Source organism: Pteronotus mesoamericanus, unplaced genomic scaffold, assembly GCF_021234165.1.
Source record: "Pteronotus mesoamericanus isolate MK-2021 breed Mesoamerican mustached bat unplaced genomic scaffold, CSHL_Meso_final contig_74, whole genome shotgun sequence".
In the NCBI taxonomy this organism is placed as follows: domain Eukaryota; kingdom Metazoa; phylum Chordata; class Mammalia; order Chiroptera; family Mormoopidae; genus Pteronotus; species Pteronotus mesoamericanus.
In genome coordinates, this window is record NW_026555247.1 from 26,630,406 (window position 1) to 26,657,647 (window position 27,242).

General features: G+C 54.5%; 1 protein-coding gene across 5 annotated transcripts in view; it reads left to right on the forward strand.

The window, feature by feature from the left end:
* CTIF (cap binding complex dependent translation initiation factor) overlaps positions 1-27,242 on the forward strand; it is a 251,769-nt gene that overhangs the window by 219,983 nt on the left and 4,544 nt on the right. For 4 of the 5 annotated variants that reach the window (XM_054583614.1, XM_054583615.1, XM_054583611.1 and 1 more), the window contains exon 11: positions 25,902-25,955. In XM_054583614.1, coding sequence (XP_054439589.1) covers positions 25,902-25,955 — 54 coding nt within the window. Of the gene's footprint in view, positions 1-6,753; positions 6,846-25,901; positions 25,956-27,242 lie in introns of those variants that run through there. The other variant, XM_054583616.1, reaches the window with a different exon arrangement.

Consider the following 27,242-nt stretch of genomic DNA (forward strand, 5'->3'; position numbering starts at 1 on the left):
AATTGCTCTGTGCAACAATGAGAGCCGCTTTTTTAACTTTTTGCATGAGTTTGCATTCAGTTGCTCACATAGTTTTGGCTCCAGGGGGAATCTGACATCGGAAAAGGCTGAGATGAAGTAGGTGTGGGTGGGGATCCTCTGCTATTTCACAGGCCTAGAGTCAAGCAGAACATTCTTCAGCGGTACCTTTCCAGTGGGACCATCCCTCCCGTCCCCAGAGAGGGAGATGGGAGCCGGGGAAGGGTCTGCTGTGGCCAGAAGAGGCCAAGGCCACCCAGGGCACCTATGGACCCTCACTGCAAGGAACAGAGACTTGAAATTATCCTCCATGCAGTCCAGACTCTTAGCCCTGCACCACCTGGAGAAGTTTCGACAAAATTACAAATTCTCAGACCTCTCCTTCAGCCAGTCAAACCAAACTTTGTGGGGGTGGGGTTTGCTGAGGGGGCAGGGATATAAGCTCCCCCTGTGACTCCAATGTGCAGCCAGCAACAAGAAAATACCAGTCATCACATCTTAGGTGCATTTAGTGAGCGGCTGCTGGTGAGCAAAAAGCTGTGGGAAGGGCACAGCTTTAGAGCCACAGAGACTTGGGTTTGAATCCCAGCTCTGCCACTTACTAGCTGTGGGGCTTTTATCCAGTTCTTTAATCTTTCTGCACCTCAATTATCTATCTGTCGCATGGAAATAATATGCACCCTGCAGGCTCGTTTTAAGGCTTAAAGTAAATAAGACAGCTATGTGAAGTAAGGGGCGCCTGGCAGCCCCTCAGTGAGCTGACATGTTGAAAGCAAACCGTATTCCAGGCATTGCTCACAAAAGGTATCCCGCCACAGGCTGCCACTGACAGTTGGGTCCATTCCCCTAACTGGGCACCAAGCTCCGCCCCCCACAATCAAGCACATACCCCCTTTCCTGGAGAACCTCTCGTGGGTCCCGTACAGCTGCTGCTGCACTGTTCCTATTGCATTTCCACAGGAGGCTTCTTGCATTCCCCCTGCCTGGAGCACTCTCTTCCTCTTCCTCCTCCTCCTCCTGCCTCACTTTTGCCCGCCTTCCAGGCCAAACTCACCCCCCCCCGCCATACCCCGCCCTGCCCCGATTCACTCCTCCGTGGCATCCTATAGCATTGGTGTCCACGCAAGGCTGCCAACGCTTGCTCTCTGGACATGTCCTTTGCCAGGTGGTTGTATGAGTGCCTCGTGACCTCTTCCTGGTTGCTTTTAAATCATTTCAGTCTTTCATTGGTACCTGGGGGTAGGCTGGGTCTCATTGAGCACATAACCCCAATAGCATTTTCTCAGGACTGAGTTCACCCAGTAAGTGGTGATTTGTCTTGAGGTAATGCTGCTTTTTCATTGAACTGCCAAGTTTCCTGGTTGTTCTGGAAGAGAGCAGTATAAACAGTGATCCTCCCCCAAAAGGTTTGCAATCCACTCAGCACCCACAACCCCAGAAATTCAGCAGCCATGAACATGTATGTTGTACACATACAGCAGAGAGGAAGGGGGATTTACGGATGTGGGCAGCCAGATGTTTGGGGGCCAAGGGAAAGGGGAGATCGAGCTTAATGGGATGTGGGCTTCGGACAGGTATTGGTGGGGAGGGAGGAAAGCCTCTGGAAAGAAGAGTTTCAGCAGAGGCTTGGGGGCCAGAATAAGCCTGAGGGAGCCCTCGGTGTCCCTGTGATAAAGAGAGGGTCTCACGGTTGTGGGTCCGCCCGGGCCCCCAGCAAAGACATTTTGGTGGACACAAGATTCTACTGAGAAACTCTGAAAGTTTCTAGGCCAGAGAGCAACACCATGGAAGGCATAAAGGAGAGTTTCTGTATTCATTCAACAAACACCAAGAAAAATGCTACTGGTTTTTAAAGATCTTATGTATTTACTGTTAGAGAGAGGGGAAGGGAGAAAAACATCAACTGTCTGCATCTCCTACACTCCCCAACCAGGGATTAAACCTGCACTCCAGGCATATGCCCTGGCCAGGAATTGAACCGGTGACCTTTTACTTTGCAGAACAACACCCAACCGAGCCACACAAGTACGGGCAAAATGGTACTTCTTTTTAGAACTGAAAAGTCTCTTACACACATTCGGGGCTCTCCCTGGCCAGGGCACGGTGGAAGGTACAGGGCTCACAACAGGGTAAGATCAGGAAACAGGACCGTGGGACCCCGGACGGCAGATGAGCCACAGAGACCTGCCTGGCCAGAGTGTCTTAGCAGAGAACAGCCCTCAACTGCTTGTCTTTGAAATTCCTTCTTACTACAGCAGTCAATCAAAACAGACTAAGTGGGAAGTTAAGGGCTGGAAAGAAGCTTGAAAATTCAGGAGACTGTTTCTCCATGAACAGTTTATTCCAGCCCTAATCTTAGGCGCAGACCGAGCCTGGAATGCTCCCCAGAGAATGCGGCCCTCCCGGGGCAGGTACACAGCCCCTGGGCACTGGTTTAGCCGCAGAGCTCCTCCAGGTCCAGCAGCTGCTGCTATGAATACCCCAGCTTAAGCAACCATTCCTGTAACCTCCGCAGAAATAACTCCCCACAGTTTTGTCCCCTCCAGAGCTGCTGTCCCCCTCTTCCACTTGGCAGCCAAGTCACTCTGTGGTGTGATGCCCCTGACCTGCTCAGACACCCCACGCCCCCCCCCCGCAAAAAACACACACACAAACACACTGACAAGCCCTCATGTGAGGCTGCAAGTTCCTTGACCTCCTGCGGCGAGAGCCCGGATCTCCCCCACCCCCCACCCCCCACCCTTTAACTGTTCCACTGCCTTAGCCAGACTCTGCAAACTGAAATGTGAAATTTGAAGCCAGTGTTCCCCTTAGCAACCATGGTAACACAGGATCTGATAGAGAGCCTGGAGTTATAAAAATACCAGCTTCCACCAGACACTGGTTTCCACAGGGAAACCAGTCTCTACGCCAGAACCGTTTTTAAACAGTTTTAAAATTCAAGAGATTTCCAACCCCATCTCAACATGGCTTCAGAAGGACATCTCCGGCTCCCTTGCAGAAGGTGGTGGTGGTGGTGGTGGTGGTGGGAAGCTCTGGGTGTTTTCTCTAAAATTTATAGAGATTCAGAGAGGTTGCGGTGCTCTGAGAATTAGGTCGCCATAGAAAGGATATATAGGTGGGAGCAGCTTTTCTTAAACATCAATATTCGGCTTTTTTTTTTAAGTTAGTTTGGATTGCCACCATTCCTTATAGCTCCCACCCAGGGAGCCTTCAGCGGCCTCCCCTTTCCAGTTACATAGGTGGGAATGATTTGAGCTCTCTCCCCTTCGTTGAAAATAGTTTTCATTAACGTACTATTTTCTAGCAGGAATTCTATGTTTAAGGCCTCCGTTGGGGAGGTAGGAGGTCTAACCTTTTCTGCTCAGGACTAAAAAGAAAGGCCCTGTTTCCCTCACCCCCAGCACTTCCCGCCCCTGCAGAGGGGGGCTCGCTTTCTCTCCGGATCTCAGCACCGCCGGCAGGGGGCGCCCAGCCTTGTGGAGTGAGGGTGGGGGCTCTTCCCAGGGCCCAGGCGGTGGGGGGGACATTTGGGGGGAGGGCCCTTCCTGGCCCCAGACTCCAGACTCACCTTGCCTCCGCAGCCCAGGGCACACTGGCCCTCCCCGCCTCCTCCGCCTCCTCTTGCTCTCCTCCTTCCTCTTATCTCCTGAGGCCATGCCTTGTAATTTTGAAAAATATTCTAACTCAGTAATTAATGTCTGAACTTCAAGAGGCCCTGCTTTCTGCAGAGTAGCTCTGAAGGCCGGGAGGGAGGAGCTGGAGGCCTTTGAGGGGAGGAACTGGTGTGGGTTTTTTCAGATTTTTTTCTAAGCTGGTGAAGGTATGGTAGAGGATAAACTGTTTCTTGCTGGAGTAGTGTGTACAAGACACACACACACACCCACATACACATACATGTGCATCTGTCTAGATCAGCAATTTTCAACCTTTTTCATCTCATGACAGATATAAACTACTCACTAAAATTCTGCAGCACACCAAAAAATATATTGTTTGCCCATCTGACAAAGAAAAAAAAGAAAAAAAATAGATGTAATTTTGATTCAGTCATACCAGAAGGCTATTGTTGTGTTGGCTGTTGTCATTTTTTTTTTGTTTGACTAATCTAAGGGGAATGAGGTCAATGCCCCTGACTAAATAGTCAGATATTGCATGTTTTAAAGATTCTTGAGGTACAGGATTGAAGATCGCTGATCTAGAATTTTTTAATTCTTTAGGTTTTTTTTAAAAATAAGACACACACCCCACCCCCACCCCTGGCTGTTTCCCAGTAGGGTGCTGTCAGAGTCTGCTCAGCCGACTTGGGAGCACACAGGGGCAGGCAGGCTGGGGCACTTTCTGAATGTGCAGGTCCCGTTGGGGGATTGACTGGGACAAAGAGGAAATGACATATATTTAGAAGGTAAGAAAGCAGACGCTGTGAGGGTGAAAAATAGCCATCAGGAACTTCAGATAACCCAGAAGTAAAAAAAAATCAAGTTTGCCTGTTTCCCACCCTCAAGGAGGTTGTAAATAGCCCCACTGTATCCTGTACTGCACCCTTCAGCACCCCTCCCCCACCCCCCCGGGGGCCGTCCATCCCACCCCGCCCTGCCGGGCCTTCCTGCTCTGGCTCAGGTACCAGCAACCCTGGGCGCGAGTGCTGGGCCAGCTGCTGGGGTGTGGGCGTGAGCAGGCCGCGGCCCCTGCTCTCCCCGTCAACTGGGAAGAAGAAGCAGGAAAACGCAAAGTGCCCTGCGCTGCGAGCTGGTCCATCGATCACGCACAGCTCTCCACGCCGCGCACCAATCTTTCTGCTTTACCCCGTTCCAGCTCTCAGGGCCAGCCCTCTAAATTCAGAAGTCGCTGATACCCAACTCACTGCTCTCCCCGCCTTCAGATGTGAATAACATTTAGGCAGCACCTGTCCATCTGGACCAGACCCAGGTGGGAACCAGCTTTTCTCCTCTGCCCACCTGAGACCAGCTAGAACCCAGTTCCTTCCTCGTGGCTCCATTCACACCGTGGCCAGCAATGATCGGGCGGTGACAGGTGGCCTGGGCCAGGCCCTAGCAGAAGACGCTGCCAGGATCTACCTTTCTAGTAGCAGAGAGGGTAGGGTGCTGGGGTGAGAGGCAGACTTCAGAGCCAGACACACAAGCACCTTACCCTCTCTGCCCTCAGTTCCTTGTTGGGATGAGGATTAAATGGAGTTTAGCAGATTTGCTAATTAAAAGCTGACTTCCTCCCTTCCCTGTAACAGGACACAACAAAGGCCTGAAAAACAAGACAGGGAATACAGGGTCAGTCAGCAGCATCTTTTTGTCTTTCCAAATGAAGTGCTTCTTAATAAGAAAAAATGCAAAGGGACACAGTAAAATCGGTCTCCAGCCTTTGCCCTCGATGGTCCTTCCGGGAGTGTACCCTTCTTCAGGCACTTCTCTAGGTCTCTGACAGATGTCAGTGCCTCAGGGGGACTCTCCCTGACCATACCCGTCCCCAGTATCTGGCTTTACCTTAGAGTGTTCTTTGTTGATCTGCTTGTTTGCTGTCTCCCCAACTAACGTGGAAACTCTCTAAAGGTAGGGAATGTGTCTGTTTTCTTGGCTATGTCCCCAGTGCTTTGAACTGTACCTGACATAGAGTAGGTGCTCAATAAATACTTGTTGAATAAATGAATGAAATAGACTGTCTAGATTGAGCAGAGCAGAGATAACAGCCCCTGGAGAGTTAACCTGAGAAGAGTTCTCCAAGGAGATCCATCCAGAATCCTTAGAGAGGCAAGGTGTATGAGCAGGGTGGTGCTGGCTGATGCTGGTCCCTGGAGATGAGCTCAGAATGGGAGAGGGAAGACAGACACTCCCCCGAATCAAATTGAAAGGAAGCCGTTTGTGCTTACAGTACCAGTGAACCAGTGCAAAATTGCTGTCAGCCGATGAAGCTGCCTGTATTCTAGCCCCACATTTTACTCTGGTTAAATGGTCTTTTTTTGACAGTCTGCCAGACTTCATATGTGATTTAATTAGTCTGTCCGAAGTCAGAATCCCATGAGCCATAGTCGGGCTCAAGGTGGGCTTCTGGCACAGCGTCGTGGATGGAGAGGCGCACAGAAGAGGTTACTGCGGGGCTGCTGCAGGAGCGCCTGCTGTGTCCCGCGTGGGCCTTCTGCCACGGGCTGGGCCGGAGATGCAGGTGGAGTAGCAGGGCCATCGTCTCCTGCCTCTCCAGGAGGAGGAAGGGGAACAGAGGATGCGCAGGGCATGAGAGGGTGCTCTGAGGATGGGGAAGAAGGGGACAGCATGGCACAGGAGGTGGGAGAGGACACTCGCAGTCATAAACATTGAGGACAATGGAAACCTCTTAGCTCTTGTCAATCTTAGCGCAGTCCCAGCTGTGGAGCCACTACGTCATTGTGCATTTTCCAGTAGCTGCATTTTGTTAAAAGGGACAGGCAAAATTAACTTTACCGTCTTTTATGTTATCCAATATATCAAAGGGTTATTTCAACATGCAATCAAAATTAAAAAGATCGAGATATTTTTTATGTTCTTTCTTTGGTGCTCAGTCTTTGAAATCCACCTCTCCATTCAGACTAGGCCCATCCTAAGTGCTTAAGGCCACGTGTGGCCAGTGGCTGCCATTCTGGACCACGCAGGTCTGAAGGCCAGCTTCTGGAATCCTCAGGCTTTTGGAACAGTTCTGGATCCCAAAAGAATCTGGATCCTCAAAGGCCCAAAAGAATTTTTTTTATAGCTTCTTTTTCAGAGTCCCCAGAAGCAAAGGAAAACGATGTGAGCCCAAACACTAAAGTTCATGGCCAGCCTGCTGGCGGTGGCTGCTTGGCCCTGGTGGAGTGGGCAGAAGGCGATTCTTTTGACCCCAGAATGACGAAAGGTGGGGAGGGTGGAAAGAGGGGCCAGAAAAGGTAAGAGAGAAGAAAGCTACAGAAGGTGGGGGAAGGCAGTGGGTGGCAGCAGTGACAGACTGCATGACAGAACTAAGAACAGAATCCACAGAACGAGGGGACGCACCACCCCCCCTCCCCGCACCTCGCCTAGGCAGCTGCCAGCTCCTCCTCACAGTGGCTAAACAGAGATCATGGCTCAGTACTGGAAGGCACAATTAGCTCATTCTTTCACTGCCCTTTTGATTACACTGTTGTTGTCGGGACTCCCATTTCTGTAATTAAGACCTTGTCCCTTACTCAGAGGTATTGAAACATAAAAGTATTTGCTGAATCTGGTTTCTCAGGGTTAAAAGCCAGACTTAGGAAATGCAAACACACTTGTGGAAATGCAAACACACATTCACTAACTAATTGTCCTTTAATTAAGGCTGAAGCCCTGCTTAAAACAATTAGCTCTGGGAATTGAACAGTAGGTACAACTCCACTTTTTGCTAATTGTTCTTCCCTGATAGCCGGCATGTGGCCAGTGTGGGGAAGCGGGGACGGGAGGGGACGAATTAGTCGGCTGCTTAGGGTCTGGACTGGACCGTGCTCTGCTTGGTTTGGAAACGTTCGTCAGAGGAGAGTCTGAGGTGTGGGGAAGAGCGAGGCGGATGTGGTTTGGGCAAGGGGAGTCAGAGGCTGCCCCGGGCTTGGACGCGGGCCATGGGAAGTCTCCGAAGCTCCTGCTGGCCACACTGAGGTGGCTTGCCTGGCTGGAGCTGAGGGCGCTTGCCTGGCTGGAGCTGAGGGCGTGGGCCAAGGATTAGCTGACTGGAAAGCAATTAGATGAGGTGGGGCTGGCTGGGAAAATACCTGGAATCCCAGGGCCGGAGTTGAGACTTGCTTGGGCAATGCCACAGGCAGTAGGCTCTGGGGAGCGCAGGCGCCCACCGCGGAGGGCGGCTGCCACGGGCCCCCTGAGCCACAAGCCTTTTTCGCCTCTGACTGATGGGGAGAAGTGGATTCTAGAGTGTAGGGGGAGGTGGGGGGTGGGGGCAGCCCTTAGGCAGGAGGCCCCAGTCCTGTGACCATTTCCTGCCTCCACCTCCTTTGGCCTGCCCCCTGCCCCCGCCCCTCCTCAGACTCCCAGGGCCTTCCTAAGGCCCATCCTGTGCCATCAGGCAAGCTCCCCCTCTCCTAGGTAGGCGGCGGGTGTGGGTGGGGCGTCAGCCTCCCAGAGACTTTCACATCTTCCCCAAAGGATAAAAGGGGCTGGGGTTCGGGAGGGGTAGGGGAGATGACAACCCGCAGTGAACCCTTGCCCCTGAACACGCCCACCTGCATTAAGGCCTGCAGAGCGTCCCTGGAGACTGTGCCCTGGGGAGCCCCCGGTGAAGAGCCCCCGCTCCGGACGTGGACTTGGGGGTTTTCACACAGGCGAATGGTCAGAGGGGCCGTCCAGACCATCCTCACAGCAATTGTGTGAAGGGTTTCATGGCCCACCCGGCCGGCTCAGGACTCCCACGGATCCCAAAAGCCCCTGACGGCTCAGTTTGTCCTCCCGGAGGGATCCCAGCCCTGCCGGCCCCTCCCCTCTTCTCCCTGCCTCTCCCCTCCCTTCCCCTCCTCATCCCCCTCTTCTGCCTTCTTCCCTTCACACTCTTCATCAGAGCTCAGCAAACTTCTATAAAGGACTAGATAGTAAATATTTTTGCTTTGCGGGCCAAGAGGCAACATCAAGTTTAACCACATCCCTGTGAGCCGTTCGGCACCGAGCAGCAGTGCAAAGAGCCGTTTCTGTAGCAACTGCTCAGCTCCGCCTGCATAATGGGAAAGCGTAGACAATATGCAAATGCACGAGGGTGGCTGTGTTCCAACAAAGCCTTATTTATGGACACTGAAATTTGAATTTTATATCATTTTTATGTGTCACAGAATATTATTCTTCTTTTGATTTTTCCCCCTGCTATTTAAAAGTGTAAAACCTATTCCTGGCTCATGGGCCTGTGAAAAACAGGCTACGGACCAGATTTGGCCAGTGGGCTGTTGTTTACTGGCCCTCTGATCTCTGGTTCTCAGCCGGCAAATTACCGTCCAGGCGATGTGGACGCACATTAAATTTGACAACCCCCGTCACAGAGGGACCTGCCATTTCCCAGGTGGTGCTGATGCTGCTAGGAGGAGGGCCACACACTGAGTCACACCGATTGAGTCTGACCTTCACCCCCACTTTACAGATGACAAAACCGAGGCCCGGGGGTGGCATAGCTCTGTCCTGTGAACCCAAGAAGAGGCTTCTTTGTCCTGGAATACAGAGCAGGGTGGTTTTCTGTCTCCGGCTGCTTTCAGAGACCTACCCTGCCAGCTCACACGACCTGAGGCTCCAGCCGAGACACAGGAAATGTGCATGTGTCCCCTGGAGGCCAGAGAGGCAGGGCTCCAGTGAGTCATTTCCCAGGCGCGGAGACATGTGCGCTGAGGCGTCTCCCTGCGGTCAGTCCGATCCCTCCTTACCACCCTGCTGTGTCTTAGAAAAACTCCCTGCCTGGCTTCAGGATTCCTACGGCAGGACAAGAGGGAAGCTAAGAGCCCCATTGTGAGAGGGGGAAGGAAGAAGGAAGGCTTGGATGTCCGACTTCCACCATTTCAAACTTCACTGTTGGTACTAGCAGGGACCTGAGGCAAGTCACTTAACTTCTTCGAGCCTCGGATTTTCCAGCAGTAAAATGGGGAGCCCGCCCTGACCTCTGCTGAGTAGGATTAGTGATCACATATGTCAAGTAGCCAGCACATAGTGCAGGACTTTTGTGGTATCTTTATTGGCCCTCCTGGTATTCTGCCTTAACCTACCCACAGCAGCCTGGACAGCTACGGAAAAAGTCTCCACGATCCCCCTGGTGACACATGAGACCCTGGCTGTGTTGATGTCCTTATGAAGATAGTCACTGTCCTGCACTCCTGTGACATTTCCGTCGGTGATTTAGTTTGGAGTGTGTAAGACTGTATCAGAAGTTTGCACCTGGGGCCTTTGGGTGGCCTTCAGGGTCAGGGAACCCACTGGAATTATACGCCAATGACTATGAACTTGTGTAGATGTGCAGTTTTCTGGGAAGGGTGCCAGTTTCCATCAAATCCTCAAAGGGTTCTGTGTTCCGAAAAAAATCGAAGGACACACATGTATATATCAACTCAGTGCAAACTTTTGGGACAGATTCCTGGATTCAGAAATCAGCTCCCTGATCCTGACGTGTTGTACACGTTTTACACCCTCTAATTTGGGTCTGACCTTCCATTCCTTCATTGGTGAAAACTGTGACCAGCACACATATCCCACCAACCCAGAGCCAGGTAACATCCTGTGAAGGAAAACCCAGAGCAGGGCAGGCAAGAACAGGTGGGACTCTCAAAGCTGCCACCAGGTGAGCAAGGGGCCTCCCAGGGACCACCGGCAGGGTCGGGGCGTCTGCTTCCACTTTAAATATATGGGAGATTTACAATGGGTGACGTTAAGCTATAGTGACGAGCAGGATCGTGGTGACCCTCAGGGAGAGTCAGTGAAAAGAAGGTGGCAGGAGAGGCCGGTGGGGGCAGCCCAAGTCCCGGCTCCTGGCCATGGCGTGGGTGGCTCGGGCGTACCCTGGGGGCAGTCGCCTGCCTGGGCGCCCAGGAGTTGTGCTCGCTGTTGCCTGTGTGACACTCCAACAGAAAAGTTTTCTTAAAACACCTCCAACTGAGCAAAGTAGGACTATAAGGTAAAATCACCCCGCGGGGGATTTTTCTATATAATTTGGCAGTGAAGTTAGCACACAGCTTGAAGAAACAGCAATTTATATATAAACACAAATAACAGAGTAAGATTTTAAAATAACCCAAAGGCCAGATTTAAGTATCTTTCTTCTCAACCCAAACTGCTAGCTAAGTCCGCTTACGTAACGCTGGCTTTCTCTAATTGTCTCCCGGGGCCGCAGGCTGTCCCCGGCCCCTTCACAGCCATCGCGGGCCTGCCTCGGCCGGGCCGGTTTGGGGCAGCCTGTCCTCCGGGGCGGCAGCTCCGCTCGGCACACCCCTGAACGCGGAGCGTGTCACCCAGTCCCCTCCCTCTTCGCTCGGCTTCCCTCCCCTGTGGCATCCTCTCGTCAGCCCACCGCACCCATCTGAGCGGGGGAGCCTCCATTGCACCCCACAGTCCCCACTGCGGGAAACATCCCATTTCTCTCTTCCCTTTAATGCCCGTATTTTCTTTTTTAAAGACATTTCTTTATTTTAATGAAATGTATTGGGGTAACATTCATCAATATCACTATGTAAGTTTTGGGCGCACAACTTTGTAAGACCACATCTGTATATTCCACTGTGTGCTCACCACCCAAACTCTTGTCTCCTTCCATCACCATATATTTGACCCCCTTTATCCCCCCCATCCTCTCCCCACCTCCACACAGCTGTCTGCGTCTATGAGTTTTTGTTTGTTCATTTGTTATTTTCTGTTTTACATCCCACATGAGTGAAATTACATGGTTTGAGTCCCTTTCCATCTGACTTATTTCACTTAGCATGATATTCTCGGATCATCCGTGTTGTCACAAATGGCAATATTTCATCCTTTTTATGGCCGAGTAGTATTCCATTAATTGGATAAATCAGGTCTGTGTGCATATGTGTCCTACATCTTTATCCAGTTATCCGTTGAAGGACCCTTGCTGTTGTGAATAATGTAGAGCCAGTGTTTTCGAGAGAATTGTCTCCCCACGTGCTGTCTCCCTGAGGAAACTGAGCCACAGAGAGGTTAACGGTGCAGCGCGATTGGTGGGATGAGAACCGAGTCAGCATTCGAACCCAGGCAGTCTCGCTTTACAGCCTTGGTTCCCATCACTGACCTGCTTGTGCAACATGTCTTCCGAATAGACTAGTGGATCCATGAGGACAGGATCCATGCCTCCTTGTTGAATGAATGAGTGAATGAATGAATGAATGAATGAATGAAATTCTTTCCATCCCTTCCCTCCCTGGAGGAGGATACAGGGCATGCGGTGCTCCAGGCCTGTGTGTCCCTGGGGAGGCTGCATCCCAGGGGACACAGGGGCCCTTGTAAGTGTCTGTGCCCCGGCCAGCACATGTTTTCCTCCCAATCCAATCTGCAGGTCTTCCGAGAGGGCCAGCTGGGCACAAGGTCCTGTGTCAGGAAAAAGCAGTGTAGGTAGACCCTCCACTCGACTGAGAACTTAGGAGAACCAGAGAGTTGCCCTGCAGCTGTGGTTAGAGACACTCTGGCCACAGAGGTTAGAAGAGGAGGTCAGGGAAGGCTTCTTGGAGGAGGAGGGTTTTGCAGTCGGTCTTGAATGGTCCAGTAAATGGAGCCAAGGTGGGAGAAGGCAGGCCTGGCAGACACAGTGAGGAGCAAAAGCTGGAGGTAGATGAGGACAAGACACATTCATAGGCCTGTGAACAGATGGCTTTGGCGAGGCTGGAGGTCTGTGAGGGGAGGGAGAGGGATGGTAGGGCCCCAGGGGGGAAGTGGGCCAGCAGGCGCCTGAATGCCAGGCTAAGCCTCTTCTTTCGCATCCTGGTGGTCCAATTGCACGGCTCTGCAGAACATTGACTCTCGGGCTCACTCTTTCCAAAAAATCATCTCAATTTAGAAAAAGAGTCGCCACGTTATGAAAATATATATTCTGCTAAGGGTAAGGCTCTAAAGCCCAACAAACTTCCAGGTGCCAATTAAAAATACTCTTATCTCTTCCTTCGACTAGGCAGAGAGGAATTACCAAACCTCTCTGCCCATCCCCAAGCAGCCCCAGGCCCTTTTCTCAGCCCAGGCCTGCCTGCCCCTCGATTGGGTGGCTGCTGCTCCGAGTCCAAATGCTAATTATGCCTTCAGCACAGCCTGATTATTCTCTGCTTAATTGTCCCAAGCCTAGCTGCCCCTGCCCAGTTGGTCCTTGGTTACTGCTTTCCACCCAAACTCACCACAGAACCAGCTGAGCTCCCTCCCCCAAGGGACAGACCAGCTTCTGCCATGTGGCCCCAAACTCCGTGTTCCACCCTGGAATACCGGCACCTCTGGTAACCCGGCTCTGCAGGCGTTTAATCTTCTTAAATACGACACGCCAAGATTATCATGCTGAAGATGACATGGTTTGATCAAAAGCTTCCTCAGAACTCCATGCTCACTGGGCCCCGTCTCCAGCTCCTCATGTGGTGACTGGGCCCTCCCCCCCGTTGCACACCCTGCAAAGTCTGCGAGTGGAAGGAGGGACGCCTGGTTAACTTGGCATACCACAAAAAACCTTCTAAGAAGTTTCTTCCCAGGCTCAAGGAAGGGTGTGTTGGCACAGCCCTGCAGATACCCATGGGCCCCGAGCAGCGAGCAGGCGGGGGCCCCGGGCTCTCTTCATGGCAGCCCTCCCCCTGAAGCCGGCAGGTCGCCCTCCGCAGCTCCACCCTCCTCAGTTCCCTCTGAGCCTGCGGAGAGACCCGCTGTCTGTCCACAGCGACCTCCCCACCACCCTTCTTTTTAAGGAAACTTCTGTGTCTGGCTTCATGAAAGAGAGTGACCCATCTTCCCGGGAGGTGTCCTCTCTCCCCTGAGCTGCCCACCATATTCTGATGAGCTTAACCACAGGAGGGGGCAGGAAGGCGGCGGGGTGGGGGGAGGGGAGGCCGCGTGCAGAGGCTGGGGCGGCGGGACAGTGGCTGGCCGCTGGGGAGAGCTTACCCAAAGGAGGATGGGACTGTTTCGCAAGCGAGGCTGGGTGCTCTGAGCTGGCCCGGCGGCCCCTGGCACGCGGCTGGGCCTGTTAGGAAATCAAGGAGCCGCTCTGTCTGCTTTCCAGCAGGCGCCACTTCTCTCTTTCCACTGCTTTGCTCAATCCCCGGCGCTGGCTCCAGGGCCAGGCTGGCGGGCGGGCGGGCGGGCAGGCATCCTCTGCCACAGGCCTGGTGCCTGCAAGCGCCTGCTCTTGCCTCAGCCGGTGTTGTCACACGAGTCCCTGGGCCAGGCTGCAGAATCACGCTGATAAGACCGGCCGGCTGTGGGTGGGCATCTCAGGTGGGAAGACGAGTGACCCTTGGGGAAGGATTCCAGACTGCTTCCTTCTGGGTTGAGCGTCACTGTCCTTATCTCCTTTCCTGCCAGGCGGGGACTCCTCACTGGCCACCCACAAATGAAAACCCCACCCCAGGCCTACTGGAAGGGGGAGGACTTGCCTCTGGCTCCACTGAATCTGCCTGGTTATCTGTCAGTCTGGGGAACAGGGAGATAATATTATAAATTTGGTCCCAAAGAGGGCAGGTTGAGAAGAGCGTCCAAAAACCAGAGCCGCCTTGGTGTCTGCTGTGAAAGCTCTTGGACCTGTCAATCAATTGAGATTTTTCTTGGAGGAAAAACAACCAGGGGGTGGGCCAAAGGCCAATCACTAGGTTCAAGGGCGACTGGGATACAGATGGAGGCCTTCATGGGGCTGCGTGGAAGGAGGGGTGGAACAGGCATAAGAACAAGCATGCATGGCACAGCCCCTCACACGGGCGCCTCTCAGGCCGGAGTGTTATCACCATTTCATAGCCTGTGGGAACCCGGAGATAATTGTTGGGAAATGGTACTATCGAAAACCGAGGCTCTGAGACGTCACCTGGTGGCCCAGTTTCCGAGACTCGTTGCCGTGCGGAGCTGGAAGCAGAACCAGAGCCTTGCAACTCCCAACTCTGTCCCGGGCTTAACGTGCCACATAGGAAGAGCAGCCTAACCCAGACACGCAAGCACAACTTGGGCTGTGCTCCCTGGAGGCAGGGGGCTGGCCTCACGGACCCCTCAAGGTCTCCTTCAAGCCCAGGGATGGCTGGTTTGACAGGCAAGTTGCTATGGGAACTATAACTTTGAATTTCCTGGCTCTGGGGCTGTGAAAATCACAACCTGAACCTTCCGTTGATGTGGGTTTCTAGATTAATTTCCTGTTTGATTGTTTACTTTAGAGAGCGGAAAATGCCTTTGCAGGCAGCTAGTTCCCTCCACCAAGACGTTTATCACACCCTCCCCCCTCCGCCCCCAGCCTGCAAGGTCAAGTCCAGGACTCAGATGGGTGGAGGTGTGGGGGCCAGGGGATGGAGCCAGGGACCAGGAGTTGGGGGAGGCACAGCTAAGAGCAGATGGCAGCCCAGGGCCCCCTCCCCTGCTCTGCCCTCTCTTTGTGCCAGCCAAGGGTCCCAGCCCCGTGACCTGCGAGTTCAGAAACTGCCTTTGGGGGCTGTCCGCCTAGCACCTGAGCCCCAGGTCTGGCCCCGAGCCAGCCCAAAGCCCTCCCCTGTCTCAGGGAGCTGTTTTGTGCTGAGTCAGATGCAAGATGCAGTCATTGCTTCAGAGGGGTGTCCAGAGAGTACTGTGAGGGGGGTGATGGTCCCAGGTGCCACCAGACGCCCAGTGCCTCCAGGCTGGGCACTGCTGGCTGAACTCAGGGGAAGCTTAGAAAATAACTGCTCCCCCGCAAGACCCCGCTGCCCCAGCCGAGAGTAGTGGACAGTGTGCCCGGTACCATGACCCCATCCTGTTCCCGGCTCCAGCGTCCAGGGAGCAGTTAGCGCTGGCAGGCTCAGGCCAGGCCCTGCACACGGCAGGTGTCAGGGTCTCACCAGGAGCAGAGTTGCTTTGTCACCTTCAGAGCCCTTCTCCCACCCCCACTCCCCTGCTGCTAAACCCTGCCGAGATAGGCAGGGGCAGTAACCCACTTTCTAAATGGGGACCCTGGGGCACAAGGGGAGGAAGTGGACTGGGCTAGAGGTCTACCGACCCCGTCAGATGGTAACCCCTTCCAGTACCGCCCCGTCCCTTGTCTGGGTGACTAAGTAATGCACCGCTTTTGAGAGCGAACGGGATGCTCCCACTAAGTACTTTGGGACGACGGGAAAACTGGAACCACTGCAGGCAAACCAGGGCATGTGGTCAGCCCACCCTTTTCCGTCCTCTCCCCATTGGCCCTGTTGCTGTGGGCCTCACTCATGGGGCAGCGGTCCTGCCCTCTGACTGTGGAGGCAGGTAAGACCTGGGTTCGGCTCCCAGGTCCCCATTACTTGGGTGCTCTCGGGGAAGTCATTTTTCTCTCCGTGCCTCATTTCTGCAGCTATAACAGGAAGCTACTGCAGTGGCATCTAACTCAGACGAACCGGTAGAAGGGTAAGGTGGATCTTACAATGTACGCTCAGCTCAGTACACGTTTCTAAGAAGCCAGGCACCGATGAGGACCCAGAAGGTGTTGGTCAGCCCCCGGGAGACCCCGTCTTGAAAGGCAAGGCCTCTGGGCTGCTGCGGGCGTTTTCTGTTGGCGCTTTAGGAGCGATCGGTGTGCGTCGGGGCGGTGAGCACAGAGGAGCCACAGAGAGGCAGGCAGGCCGGCTTCTGGAGGGAGGGAAGGGCACTGAAGGAGAAGCTGGGAGGTGTTGACAGTGGTCACGGACAACGTCCCTGGGGTTTCAGACTCCAACTCGGGGTCCTGGGAACTCATGGAATTTGCCTCCTGTCCAGGCCGCTGGCCAGGGCTTGGCCCCAAAGAGGAGCCACTGGAGCCACAGCCCCGTCCTCTGGCTCCGGTGTCTGCAGGATTCGGTGTCTTCCCTGAGCCCCAGATTACATTTCCACCGCCCCCCTCCCTGGGGGCCAGCTGTGGGCTGAAGCCTTCCCCCATGTGACATTTACTGCGGCCACTTTGTACAGGGCGGTTTGCAAGCTCGGCAGGAAGGAGGCTAATTATTGCCTCGCAGCCAGGGTGCCCGCGGCCTTAGCCGGAGGGCGGGCGGCCAGGCCGCAGGGCGCACGCTCGGACTGAAGTCCAGGGCAGAGCCATGAATTTCCTTGACATCTGACCACGGCCACCGCACTGAGGCTTCTTATTAGGCTAGTGGAAAAGTGACCTTTGGGACAGACTCCCATCTCCTGGGATGTCTGAAGTACAGGCAGGCAGAGCGATGACAGTAAGAAATGAACGTAAAACAGCACCAATCCTGTCGCGACGCCGCCCGGCTGGGCGGCATGAGCCTGTGAGCCAGATCCACAGCCCTCCCGTCCACGCCAGAGACGCGGGGCTCCTTCGCTTACGTATGCACCCGGCCCCTCCTCTCCGCTCCTCTCATCGTCCCCTCTCCCTGCATTCAACCCACTCATCCCTGCCCCAGGCCTTGAAACGTGCTCAAGTCTCTCCCACTTGAACAACCATTCCCCTTGACACTTTGCCAATCTCTTTCTTCTAGCATCTTCCCCCTTCTTCTCTTCCATAGGCAAGTTCCAGAAAGAAAGAAAGAGAAACCCCCAAAGAAAAAGAGAGAAATGGCATACTCTTTGGGTCTCCACTTCCTGGCCCCCCACCCCCGCTCGCCCTCTCCAACCCCACCTCACCCCGGCTGCCACCTGCCCCTCCCCCCGCACCGCAGTTGTCAGGGCAGAGGTCGCCCGTGCTCTCCTAATCACCAAATCCAGGTAGCCCTAGTCATTGTTCAGCTCACGGGACCCCTCTGAGAATTTAACCTTGTCCTTCTTAGAACTTTCTTGGCTTCTATGACATCACTTCTTCCTGTTCCTCTTAGCTCTCTGACCATTCTCTTCCATGTCTGGGGGTTCCTCCTCCTCTCCCACCTTCAGAGGCTGCTCTCTCCAGGTCTGGAGCGCTCACCCTCTTCTCATGCATCCTGAGTCTTCTCCCGGAACATCTCACTCACATCCTTGGCCTTGACCGACACCTGGGCCCTGCTGATCACAAAGAACTAGCCTCCCGCTGCTCATTTTCCCTGACATCCTCAAGAGCACAGACTCAAAATTTCTGACTGAAATTATCAACTCACCCCCAGACCAACACCTCCTGTCTTCCTCGCGTCACTGGTGCCATTTGTCCAGCTGACCGACCCCTAAGCCTGGGGGTTCTGCCTCTTCAAGACAGTGCTTTTCCTCATCCTCACTTCAGCCTCCTCGCTGGTGGTCTTGCCTCCAGCCCCGACCCCGCCCCACCCGCTCCCGTCTATTCTCCACACTGTGCAAGAAAGGATATTTTGAGAATGCAGTCTTTCGGTGGCTCTCTGGTACCTTAGGATAAAATCCAAACTCAGCATCTAGAGGCTTTTAGGATGGGGCCCTTGCTTCCTCTACCACCATGTTCTCTCTCTCTCTCCCCCTGCCATCTTGAAATACTTGTTATTCACCAGTGCACTCTGCTAGTTCGCATTTCAGCTCTGGTGCATACGCCACATGCTGCTGCTATGCCATGGGCCTGGCGTGTTCTCCACCACACCATTCCATCCTGTGTGTCCCAACCCCACATACCTGGTTCGATCTTCTGATTTCCTTCCACTAGATTATAAATTGCAAGTCTTATATTCTTGTATTCCCTGTACACGGTATTTAGCACATAGCAGGTGTGGCATAAATGTTGAAAGGATGGATGGTGGGTGGGTGGATGAATGGTGATGCGTGGATGGACGGACGGACGGACGGAGTAGGTGAGTGGGTAGATGGATGAAAGGGTGGATGGGTGAATGGAAGCTTGGATACATGATGTGTGGGTGGATAGGGGGATGGGCAGGTAAATGGATGCAATGGTGGATAAATGGTTACATAGGTAGGTGAAAAGATGGATGAATAACGGGGTGGGTGACTATGTGGGGGTATGGATGGGTAGGTGCATAAGTGGGTGAGTGGATAGATAGACAGGTAGATGGTGGCCAATGCAGACACAAAGTCGGTAAAATCAATTCCATTCTGTGAAGACCCAGGTTGATTACTGTCACCAGTCAACAAAATTAAGAATTATGCACCCCAACCAGCAAAATAAAAATTAGCTAATGGGAAGAAATTAAAATAATTCTCCCAGAAAGAGGATGCTTGGCCCAGGACTTCTCCACACCTTCTAGATCTTCTCAGATTTGTTGTCTGTCTGGCTTGTCTAACTGGCTTCAAGCCACTTAACTGCTGAGCCTCGGTTTCTCTGCGTTATACAATAGAGGTAATAATGCCCGTGGCCTTTTCTTGTCTCTCCCAGAGTGTCACAAGGGTACACGGCATAGTGCAGACAAAGTGTGCCAAGATCTTCAGGGAAGATACATGTTTATAAAGAGAGACAATAATAATAATCACACCTTGTATTTGAATCAAGCTTTGTACTTTTCAAAGCTCTTTGACATACATTATCTCAGTTGATTCTCAAAACAATCCTAGGCAGGTATTATCTCCATTCTCAAGTGAGGAAACTGGGGTATGGAGCGATTAAGTGACCTACCCAGTCTTTTTAATGGCTAGCAGGTCGTCTGACTCCAAGCCTGCCGCACAATTTTGGTGACAGCCTTTTTTGGATAGATTATCTACTTCCCTGCGTCCCTGAGAAGGCCTGGGCGTAACTGACCCTCCTCTTGATAACTCAAGGTGGATGTCATGAACATGGGTTGCTCTAGACTTAGCTGCAGGGGCCGACCCAGGCCCAGCAGAGGTGAAGGGTGGAGGGGCCCAGACTCATCCCCCAGGGCACTCCTGAGATGTGGGTGGCCATGTGCCTCTTCCCCCTCGCCCCTTTCTCCCCACCCTCAGCATTTCTGTGTCACCGTGGCTTCTGGGGCCACCACAGACCTCTGCCGTCCACCCTCGGCTCTTCCTTCTCTCCCCTCTTCCTGAGACTGCTTCCACACTCTCAGCTCATCCTGCCTCAGCCCCGGCCCGTCCGTAGACCCACCTGGCTCCCTTGTTGCTGCTCCCAGCCCACTCCCAGAGCCCCCTAGAGGAGAGGGGCTCCTGCAGGCAGGGTCTGAGCTGAGCTTGTACTGTGGCTGCATCGGGCTGCTTGAGTTTGTCCAACAAAGTTGAAACCTTGATGCTGGTGAGCTGGGGCGGTCAGAGTGCACCAGCCAGCCAGCCTCCGTTGGCACTCACGTCTCGCTAGGAAGACAAGAAGCCGCCATCTCCAGTGCTCACTTGCCTCCCGCACACGAAGCCAGCCCCATGGGTCCTTCCATCAGCACCGTTTCCCTCTCCACGGGGTGGCATCCCCAGCAACCAGCCTGACTCCATCCTGGGCATGCCTTGGGCAGCATGCCCATGCCCTGTGGACCTTCTGCCGGGGATGCTGGGATGCTCCCACCAGGCTGCCTGTCTCCCTAGCTGCTATCGGGCCTCCCACAGCCTGACTCCGAGCACCTTGGCCTCTCCCCGAGGGAGGATGTGATGGGTGTGCCCACAACAAGTCTCCGGCAGAGACAATAGGACAGGAATGCTTTAGCTTCCGAACAAACACTGTGTGGGCTCGCACAATTGCCTTGGATTCTCATCCAAGAAACACACTTCCCTGTTGGAGGGCTAGGGTGGCTGGCCTGCCCCAGCCCGCCCACACCCCTTTCTGTGCCAGAGGCTTTGATGAGTGGGCTGCCCCTTCCCCACTCCAGGGCCCTCAGCCCCCAGGGTGGGCAGCCCTGCCTTCTTCACCTGACAGCTCTTCTTCCAAAGAGGGATAGGAAAGGACAAGGACAGCTCTGCCACCCAGAGAGTGCCTGCGCCTGCCATCCTGTTTGTTAACCATTTTTTTTTTATGGTGGTAAAATATACATAACATAAAATCGGTCATTTCGGCCACGTGTAAAGTGCACAGCTCGGTGGCACGAAGCGCATTCGCATTGTTGCGCAGCCATCGCTGTCTTCCGTCTCCAGAACTTTCTCCTCTTCCCCATCTGAACCTCGGCACCCACCCGCCACCAGCTGCCCATGACTCCCCCCGCCAGCCCCACGCCACCGCCATTCCACTCTCTGTCGCCACAAAGTTGACTACTCCGGGCACCTCATGTAACTAGAATCATACAGTGTTTGTTGTTTTACGTCTGGCATGTTTCACTAAGCATAATGTCCTCAAGGTTCATCCATGTGGCAGCACATGTCAGAATTTCTTTCCTTTTTAAGGCCAAGTAACGTTTTGTTGTGTGTAGAGACCACGTTTAGTTTATCCATTCATCCATCCATGGACACTTGGGCTGCTTCCACCTCCTGCCTTTTGTGAATAATGCCGCAGTGAACGTGGGTGTGTGAGTGTCGCTGCTTTCGAAACTGTCTTAGAGTTGGGTAAAGCCTTGTCTCCAGAAGATCCCAAATAGAACCTACGTGAACGACAGCTCATTGGCCCCCTCAAGGTACTATCAAAGATTTGTTTATATAAAAACTAGCTGCCCCTTAGGAAAAAGCAGAGCTCTGAAGAAATGAAACACAGAACAGGTAAGTTTGAGGCAAGGTGGAAGAGTGGAAAGATCTTGCACTTGCGACACTGCCCACAAAGGACACGTCAGGGAAGGATTCCTGGGAAGCTCCTGATCAGCCGGAGGCAGGAGCCTCGAAGAGGACATTGAACAGTGTTGGTGTCCTGGGAGGGCGCCCCTGTAAAGGCAGGCTCCCCACTGTGGGGCAGGCCAGCCTCCAGTTGTGCCACAAGGCGCAGCAGGGTGCCACTTCCTGCCTGTGACAGGTGGGGAAGTTCCCTTGGGTGAGGAGGGGGGACAGTCTGCAGCCCCTTGGCTCTAAGGCTCTAAGGGGTCTGCTCGCAGAAATTGCAATGGAAGGCCAAGCCAGCGTCGAGGGGAGACCAGGACATGGTCTGCAGCCACGATCCCCTCCCTGAACTTGGCATCCCAGCATCTATCTAGGAAGGACAAGGACAATGACAAGCATCCAGTCCTCCCAGCTTCCTTGAGAAAACCCAGCAGGCCTTTTACACAAAGTGATTTTTGCCTTTACGCTAACTCTGCCAAACTGCCAAATGAAAGATAAGGTTGCAAAGGAGCCTCTGGGGTTGAGACCAACCCCCCACCCTGAGTCTGTCCCCCGCCCTGGAAGCCAGAGAAGTCCAGGGCCCTGCCAGGGAGGCAAGAGGACAGTGGCACGGGCACAGTCCCCTGAAGGAGGTGCCCGGGGAAGCGTGGGCACGCAGAGGGGTGGAAAGGACATGAATGGGAAGTAGGCCAGCCACAAATATGCAGGAAGAAGAGAGACAGAATGGGAAGGCATGGACCTGCTCCGCGGCTCTGAACCTTCAACTGGGAGCCCGTGGAGGGGAGGCAGCCTTGGGTGGTACAGAAATGAGGAGACATTGGCCCCCAGGACAAAGAGCTCCGCTGAAAAGAACATGGAGACCCCAGGAGGCTTGCTTGGCAACCCTGTCGCCAGTCCCAAGGGCCCCCTGGAGGGAGAAGCAGCCACATTTCAGAGCCAGTAGGACCTGGCAGGCCCTGGCTCTTCACCGTATTTCCCCTCATGTTACCTCACTTGTCCCTAAACCCCAGAAGCTGGTCACAGGACAGAGCATGACCCCAGGTTCACCTCCATTCACCATAACAAGAGCTCATCGGGCACCTACAATGTGTCGGCCGGCGTGCTGGGCGCACAGAGCCGCCCCCTTTCTCCTGTGCCGCAGGCCCCCGGCTCTGCCTGCTCGCCCCTCTCCGTCGGCTGCCCAGCTCTGTCTCCAGGAGCTCCCTTCCCACCAGATACCCCGCTTTCCCCTTCCTTGTGGCTTCTACCAGCCATGTCTATTTTAAGAATGTTTTTTTCCCACTGAGCTCTACAGAGAGCTTACGAAGAAACACAGTTACCGTGAGCAGTTCTAGCAAACATCATAGAGTTCTCACATCAGTCCCTATCTTTCATGCAAAGAGAGCTAGGCCCACTCCTCCCTCCCCCACCCCCTGTACCCATCCCCGGTCATCACAGGACCCCCAGCCTGTGAACCAGGCCCTCCCAAAGCAGGCTGCGCTGGATGCTGGACTCAGGTGGGCCTGCTGCCTGGTAAGTCACCTCCCCCCAACTTTTTCCAAAACCTACTTTCTGGTCTTCACTCTGGCCTCCTAGATCTTCTAGAAGAGGGAGTCCCTTTCCCTACATGCCTCCCAGAGCTCCTCTGGGCACTGGCTTGGTGGAAGCTTCCCTGGGCTCTCCTTGGGGTCTCCTTGGTGGGGTCAAGACAGGTAAGAAAACTCCAGTGTACACAGAGAAAGACAGCCAGGTACTGCCTAGATTTCTGCTTGCGATGTAGTAATTATTTGATGCAGGCCAGGGTATTTTCAGTCTTTTGCTCTAACAATAGTCCAGGGAAACCTCTGTATCCGTGTCCTGGTACACTGTGTATGTGCACGTGTAGGATACATTTCTAGAAGTGATACCCCTGGGTCAGGGGTCTGCACACTTGCGACGCTATAATTATCACCAAAGAGCCCTCTAGAGAGTTAAACCAACTTTTATTTCCACAAGCACTGTATGCGTGCAGACTCACCAGTTACTACTTTGTACCATGTCTGCTCTGGCGAGAAGCGGGTGAGGCGTGGGGGTTCCGCGTCCCCCGCACCCGCCTTTCCAGGTATGTGCACCAGGGCCACCTGTGGGCGGGCTGCCTCTCAGGCGAGTCCTTCCCGCTTGCAGACCCCCGGCTGGGTGGTTTTCTCCCTGCCTCCCAAAGCATATTGTTAAATATTTCCAAGTGCCTCCTGTGTGGCAGGCGCTGGTCCCGTGCTGGACAGAGCCGTGGAAAAACCGAAGCCCTGTCCTCACGGAACTTGCCTTCCAGTGCCGGGGGCAGGGTGGGGGGAGCAGGACAAACAGACCGACGAGTAGATGATATGTCAGGGGTGAGACTCACTAGAGAGAGAAGTAAAGCAGGAGCTGCACGGGGCTGATCGGCTCCACAGCGGCCAGTCAGTGGTGATACTGAGTCAAGTGGCGGAGGAAGGTCTGGGGATATGCGGTGGCTGAGAATCGCCAGGTGACAAGAGCACCAAAGCCCGCAGTCAGGAATGTGTCGGTGGGGAGAGCAAGCGCCCCGACGGCTGGCACATCTCCGCTTTGCTGCCCACGCCGTTCCCTCCCCTGGATTGTCCCTCGCGCTCCCCCGGCTCATCGTTTGAGCAGCTCAGGGCCCACCTCTGCTCACTGGTTCCAAAATGAATTATTCTCTGCACGTCTGCTGCAAACCGGGGCCACAGCCCAGTTCTGACCAGGATACAAGAGGAAGGAGGCCCCGTCCCTGAGAGCGTCTCTGGTCAGTGCAGCCAGCGCCGGCCTGGCCCCCTGGACGCCTGTGGCCTTCAGGGCCTGCACGCTCACTGGGCATGCGGCACAGCCTGCCCTGGGTCTCCAGTCCTCCTGGAGCACATGCCGGTGGCTCCTGCTGGGAGGGCCCCACGGCTGGGTGGGCGGATGCAGCACAACAGAAGGGAAGAGGCCAGGAGGACGCGCGAACTCGGGGTTCGGGCCGGCGGCGGGAACAGTCGCCCTGACACGTGTGTGATTCCGCCTCCACGTGAACACTTGACGTTCGCGTCAAAAACCGTGACTCGAGTCCTCGATCAGGGAACGAGGATGCTCACCCTAAAAATGCCTTCCTCTAGTGCTCTCCTCCCCCTCCACTCTTCCTTTAAAACAAAAACCAAAAAAACACGTCAGTCATGCCATCCGACATTTAGGGAATCCCTACAGTTGCCAGGAGCTGTGCTGGGTTGTTAAAGAGCAACACAGGTGAACATGGCCCTGTCCCTGCCTTCAGGAAGTGGGCAGTTGAGGCTGGAGCATGTCTTTTTTTCTCGCGTGGTTTGCCGAGTGGGTGGGAAAGAGGGAGAGTACTTGGGGAGGGAGAAGGGGGAGGGGGCACCGTGGGCCGGGGCGGTCCGGAGGTCTCCAGGGAAAGCTGCGAAGTGGCCTGGACTGTGGAGGGTGGGGAAGAGCGGGGGGCCGACATGGGGGGCTCCAGCAGATGGCAGAGTCATCTGCTGGATGTGATGATCGCTGGGGCGGCGGGACTGAGACGTGTTGAGAGGCTGGGAGAAGCAGCGTTGGCCAGCAAAGGGAACAGCGCGGGGAGCGGTCGGAGCGGCTTGGGGAGAGCAGGGCGGCAGGGCTTCTCCAGCCGTGCCTGCGGTTCCTCCTGGGGGCTCAGTAAAAAATAGATTTAAAAAACAAAGCATAAAGTAACAAAGGTTGGCGAGGATGTGGAAAAACCACAACCCTCAGACGTTGCTGGAGAGAATGTAAAATGGTGTAGCCGCTGTGGAAAACAGATTGTCTGGCACTGAAAGGGCTAACCACAGATACCACGTGACCCAGCAATTCCACCCCTAGGTATGTGCCCAAAAGAACTGAAAACACGTTCATGTGACTGCTCATAGCAGCATTGTTCACAGTAGCCAAAAGTGGACACAACTCAAATGTCTATCAGCAGATGAATGGATAAATAGAATGTGATGTAAAAATGCAATGAAATATTATTCAGCTGGGAAAAGGAATGAAGAACTGATTCCTGCTACATATGGATAAACTTTCAAAACGTTACGTTAGCCAGGCTGGTATGACTCAGTGGACTGAGCGCCGGCCTGTGAACCAGAAGGTCACCCACTGGTTGGATTCCCAGTTGGGGCACACACCTGGGTTGCGGGCCCGGTCCCCGGTTCGGGGTGTGGATTGTGATATTACATGAATTTGATGTTATATAAATTATACCTCGATTTAGAAAGCCAAAGAGAGCGACTGAGAGAATGAGGCAAGGCAGGTAGAGGGGAGCCAGGACGGGGCCGTGCCGGATCCAGTGCTGGGCGGCCTGGCCATGGCCTTGGTCAGGAGGCACTTCCAGCCTCCGGGTAAGCCGGCTGGCGTGATTTTGCAGAGGAGCGCTTTGATTTCCGGAAGTCCGCCTGTAGCCAGGGTCCAGGTGCGCCCAAGGCCGCAGCTGAGCCTTCCCCTCACCAGGAAGTCCTTAAGCTAATCTCGTTTCTCTGAGGGTCCCGGCCTGCTCTGCCAGGGCCTCCAGTGACAGCCCTCTGACCTGGCCCGGGTGCCTGGGCCGCAGGTCCACGGCAGCCCTCCAGCGGCTCAGATCCCCTCAGAGAGCTCACAGCTTCCTGTTGTAGCACTTCTGCTGCCCTCTGACCCTCGGAGCGGCTTGCTCCGGGCTGCCTCGGCGGGGGGCAGGGGGGCCGCTGCTGGGGCGGGAGCTGGCGCCCTGAGCGTGGTCTCTGCCCCTCTCCTCCACAGCTCTTGCAGTCTCAGGATGTGAAGGAAGACGCCGTCCTGTGCTGCTCCATGGAGGTAAGCAGGCGGCTCAGATGGCTTCCACCCCGGATGCCATGCACCCCTCATGCCGCACCGTTGTGGGGGTCCCCAAGTCCGGGACAAGAGTGTGTCAACAGGGCTGGCAGGGAATGGCTTCCTGAGTGGGCGTTGGCTTCTGTGTCCAGAATTGTTAACCCAAAACTAGAATAAATGCTGATAGGGAGACTGCCCACCGCTGGCAGGAGGGACAGAGAACTTCCGGCTCATCCGGAGGGAAACACCAAGTGCTGACATTGCCCCTTTCCCTCCGTCCCCAAGGCCACCCTCTCCTTGCACCAGGCACACCACGCAGATGAGTTAAGAGTCTAGGCGACCCCCCGTCCCTCAATATTTCCCTGGGCTTTGGTACTGCGGGGTTTGGGGAAGGGACCTAAGGCTTGAATCCCCGGTGTTGTCACCCATTCAAAGCTGCCCTTCTGGGAGGGGCCATGCCTGTTTCCAAGGTGTGGCCGCTGCTCATTGAAACTGCCTCTGGGATCTTTCTTCAGACGCTCGGCTCTGGCCTAGTCACAGAGATAGAACTTTGCCCTCGGGAAACGGCCCAGAGTCACTCAGGAGAGACGCAGTGAGGGGACGGGCTTCCAGCCTGGGCACTCAGGGCACATCAGGTGGCATGAGCACAGCCCGCGGGTGGCTCCTGCCAGGCTGTCGAGGCCACACCCAAGAATCTCAGATGCCAGAAGTCCTGGGAGCCTAGACAGCAGCCCTAGGTGTAAGGGACGGTCACTCCGTTCATTTGTTGGGCTCCAGCCGGGTGCTCTTCAGGGGTGGGGAGGAAGGGGAGAAGGAGCAAGCATATTCCCTGCCCTCAGATAGCTTCCGGTCTGGCTAGGGCTAGGTCTCTCTCTCTCTCTCTCTCTCTCTCTCTCTCTCTCTTACACACACACACACACACACACACACACGCACGCACGCACGCACACGCGCGCGGCAGTGGAGAGAGTAAGTGTGGGTACAGAGCATGCATCCCCGGAGCGGCCAGGGAGAGAGGTCAGGGTGGGCTCACGAGGTTAAGAAAGGTTTTGTGAAAAAAGGTTTTCAAGCCTTGAAAACTGGGTGGGATAAGGCTGGGGGTGGGGCCGAGAGAGGACTGAAATCATACCGAGAGATCCTGCAGGGCCTCCTGGGCAAAAGGGCACCAATCCGGAAGTTCGGGGCTCCTTCTTTGCATGGGGGGGGGGGCTTTTCTAGGTTATCCGGGGCCTCTCTGGAGGGCAGCCCCTCTGGTAGCTTTCTGTCCCCGTTCGTATTTCTCTTCTCTTC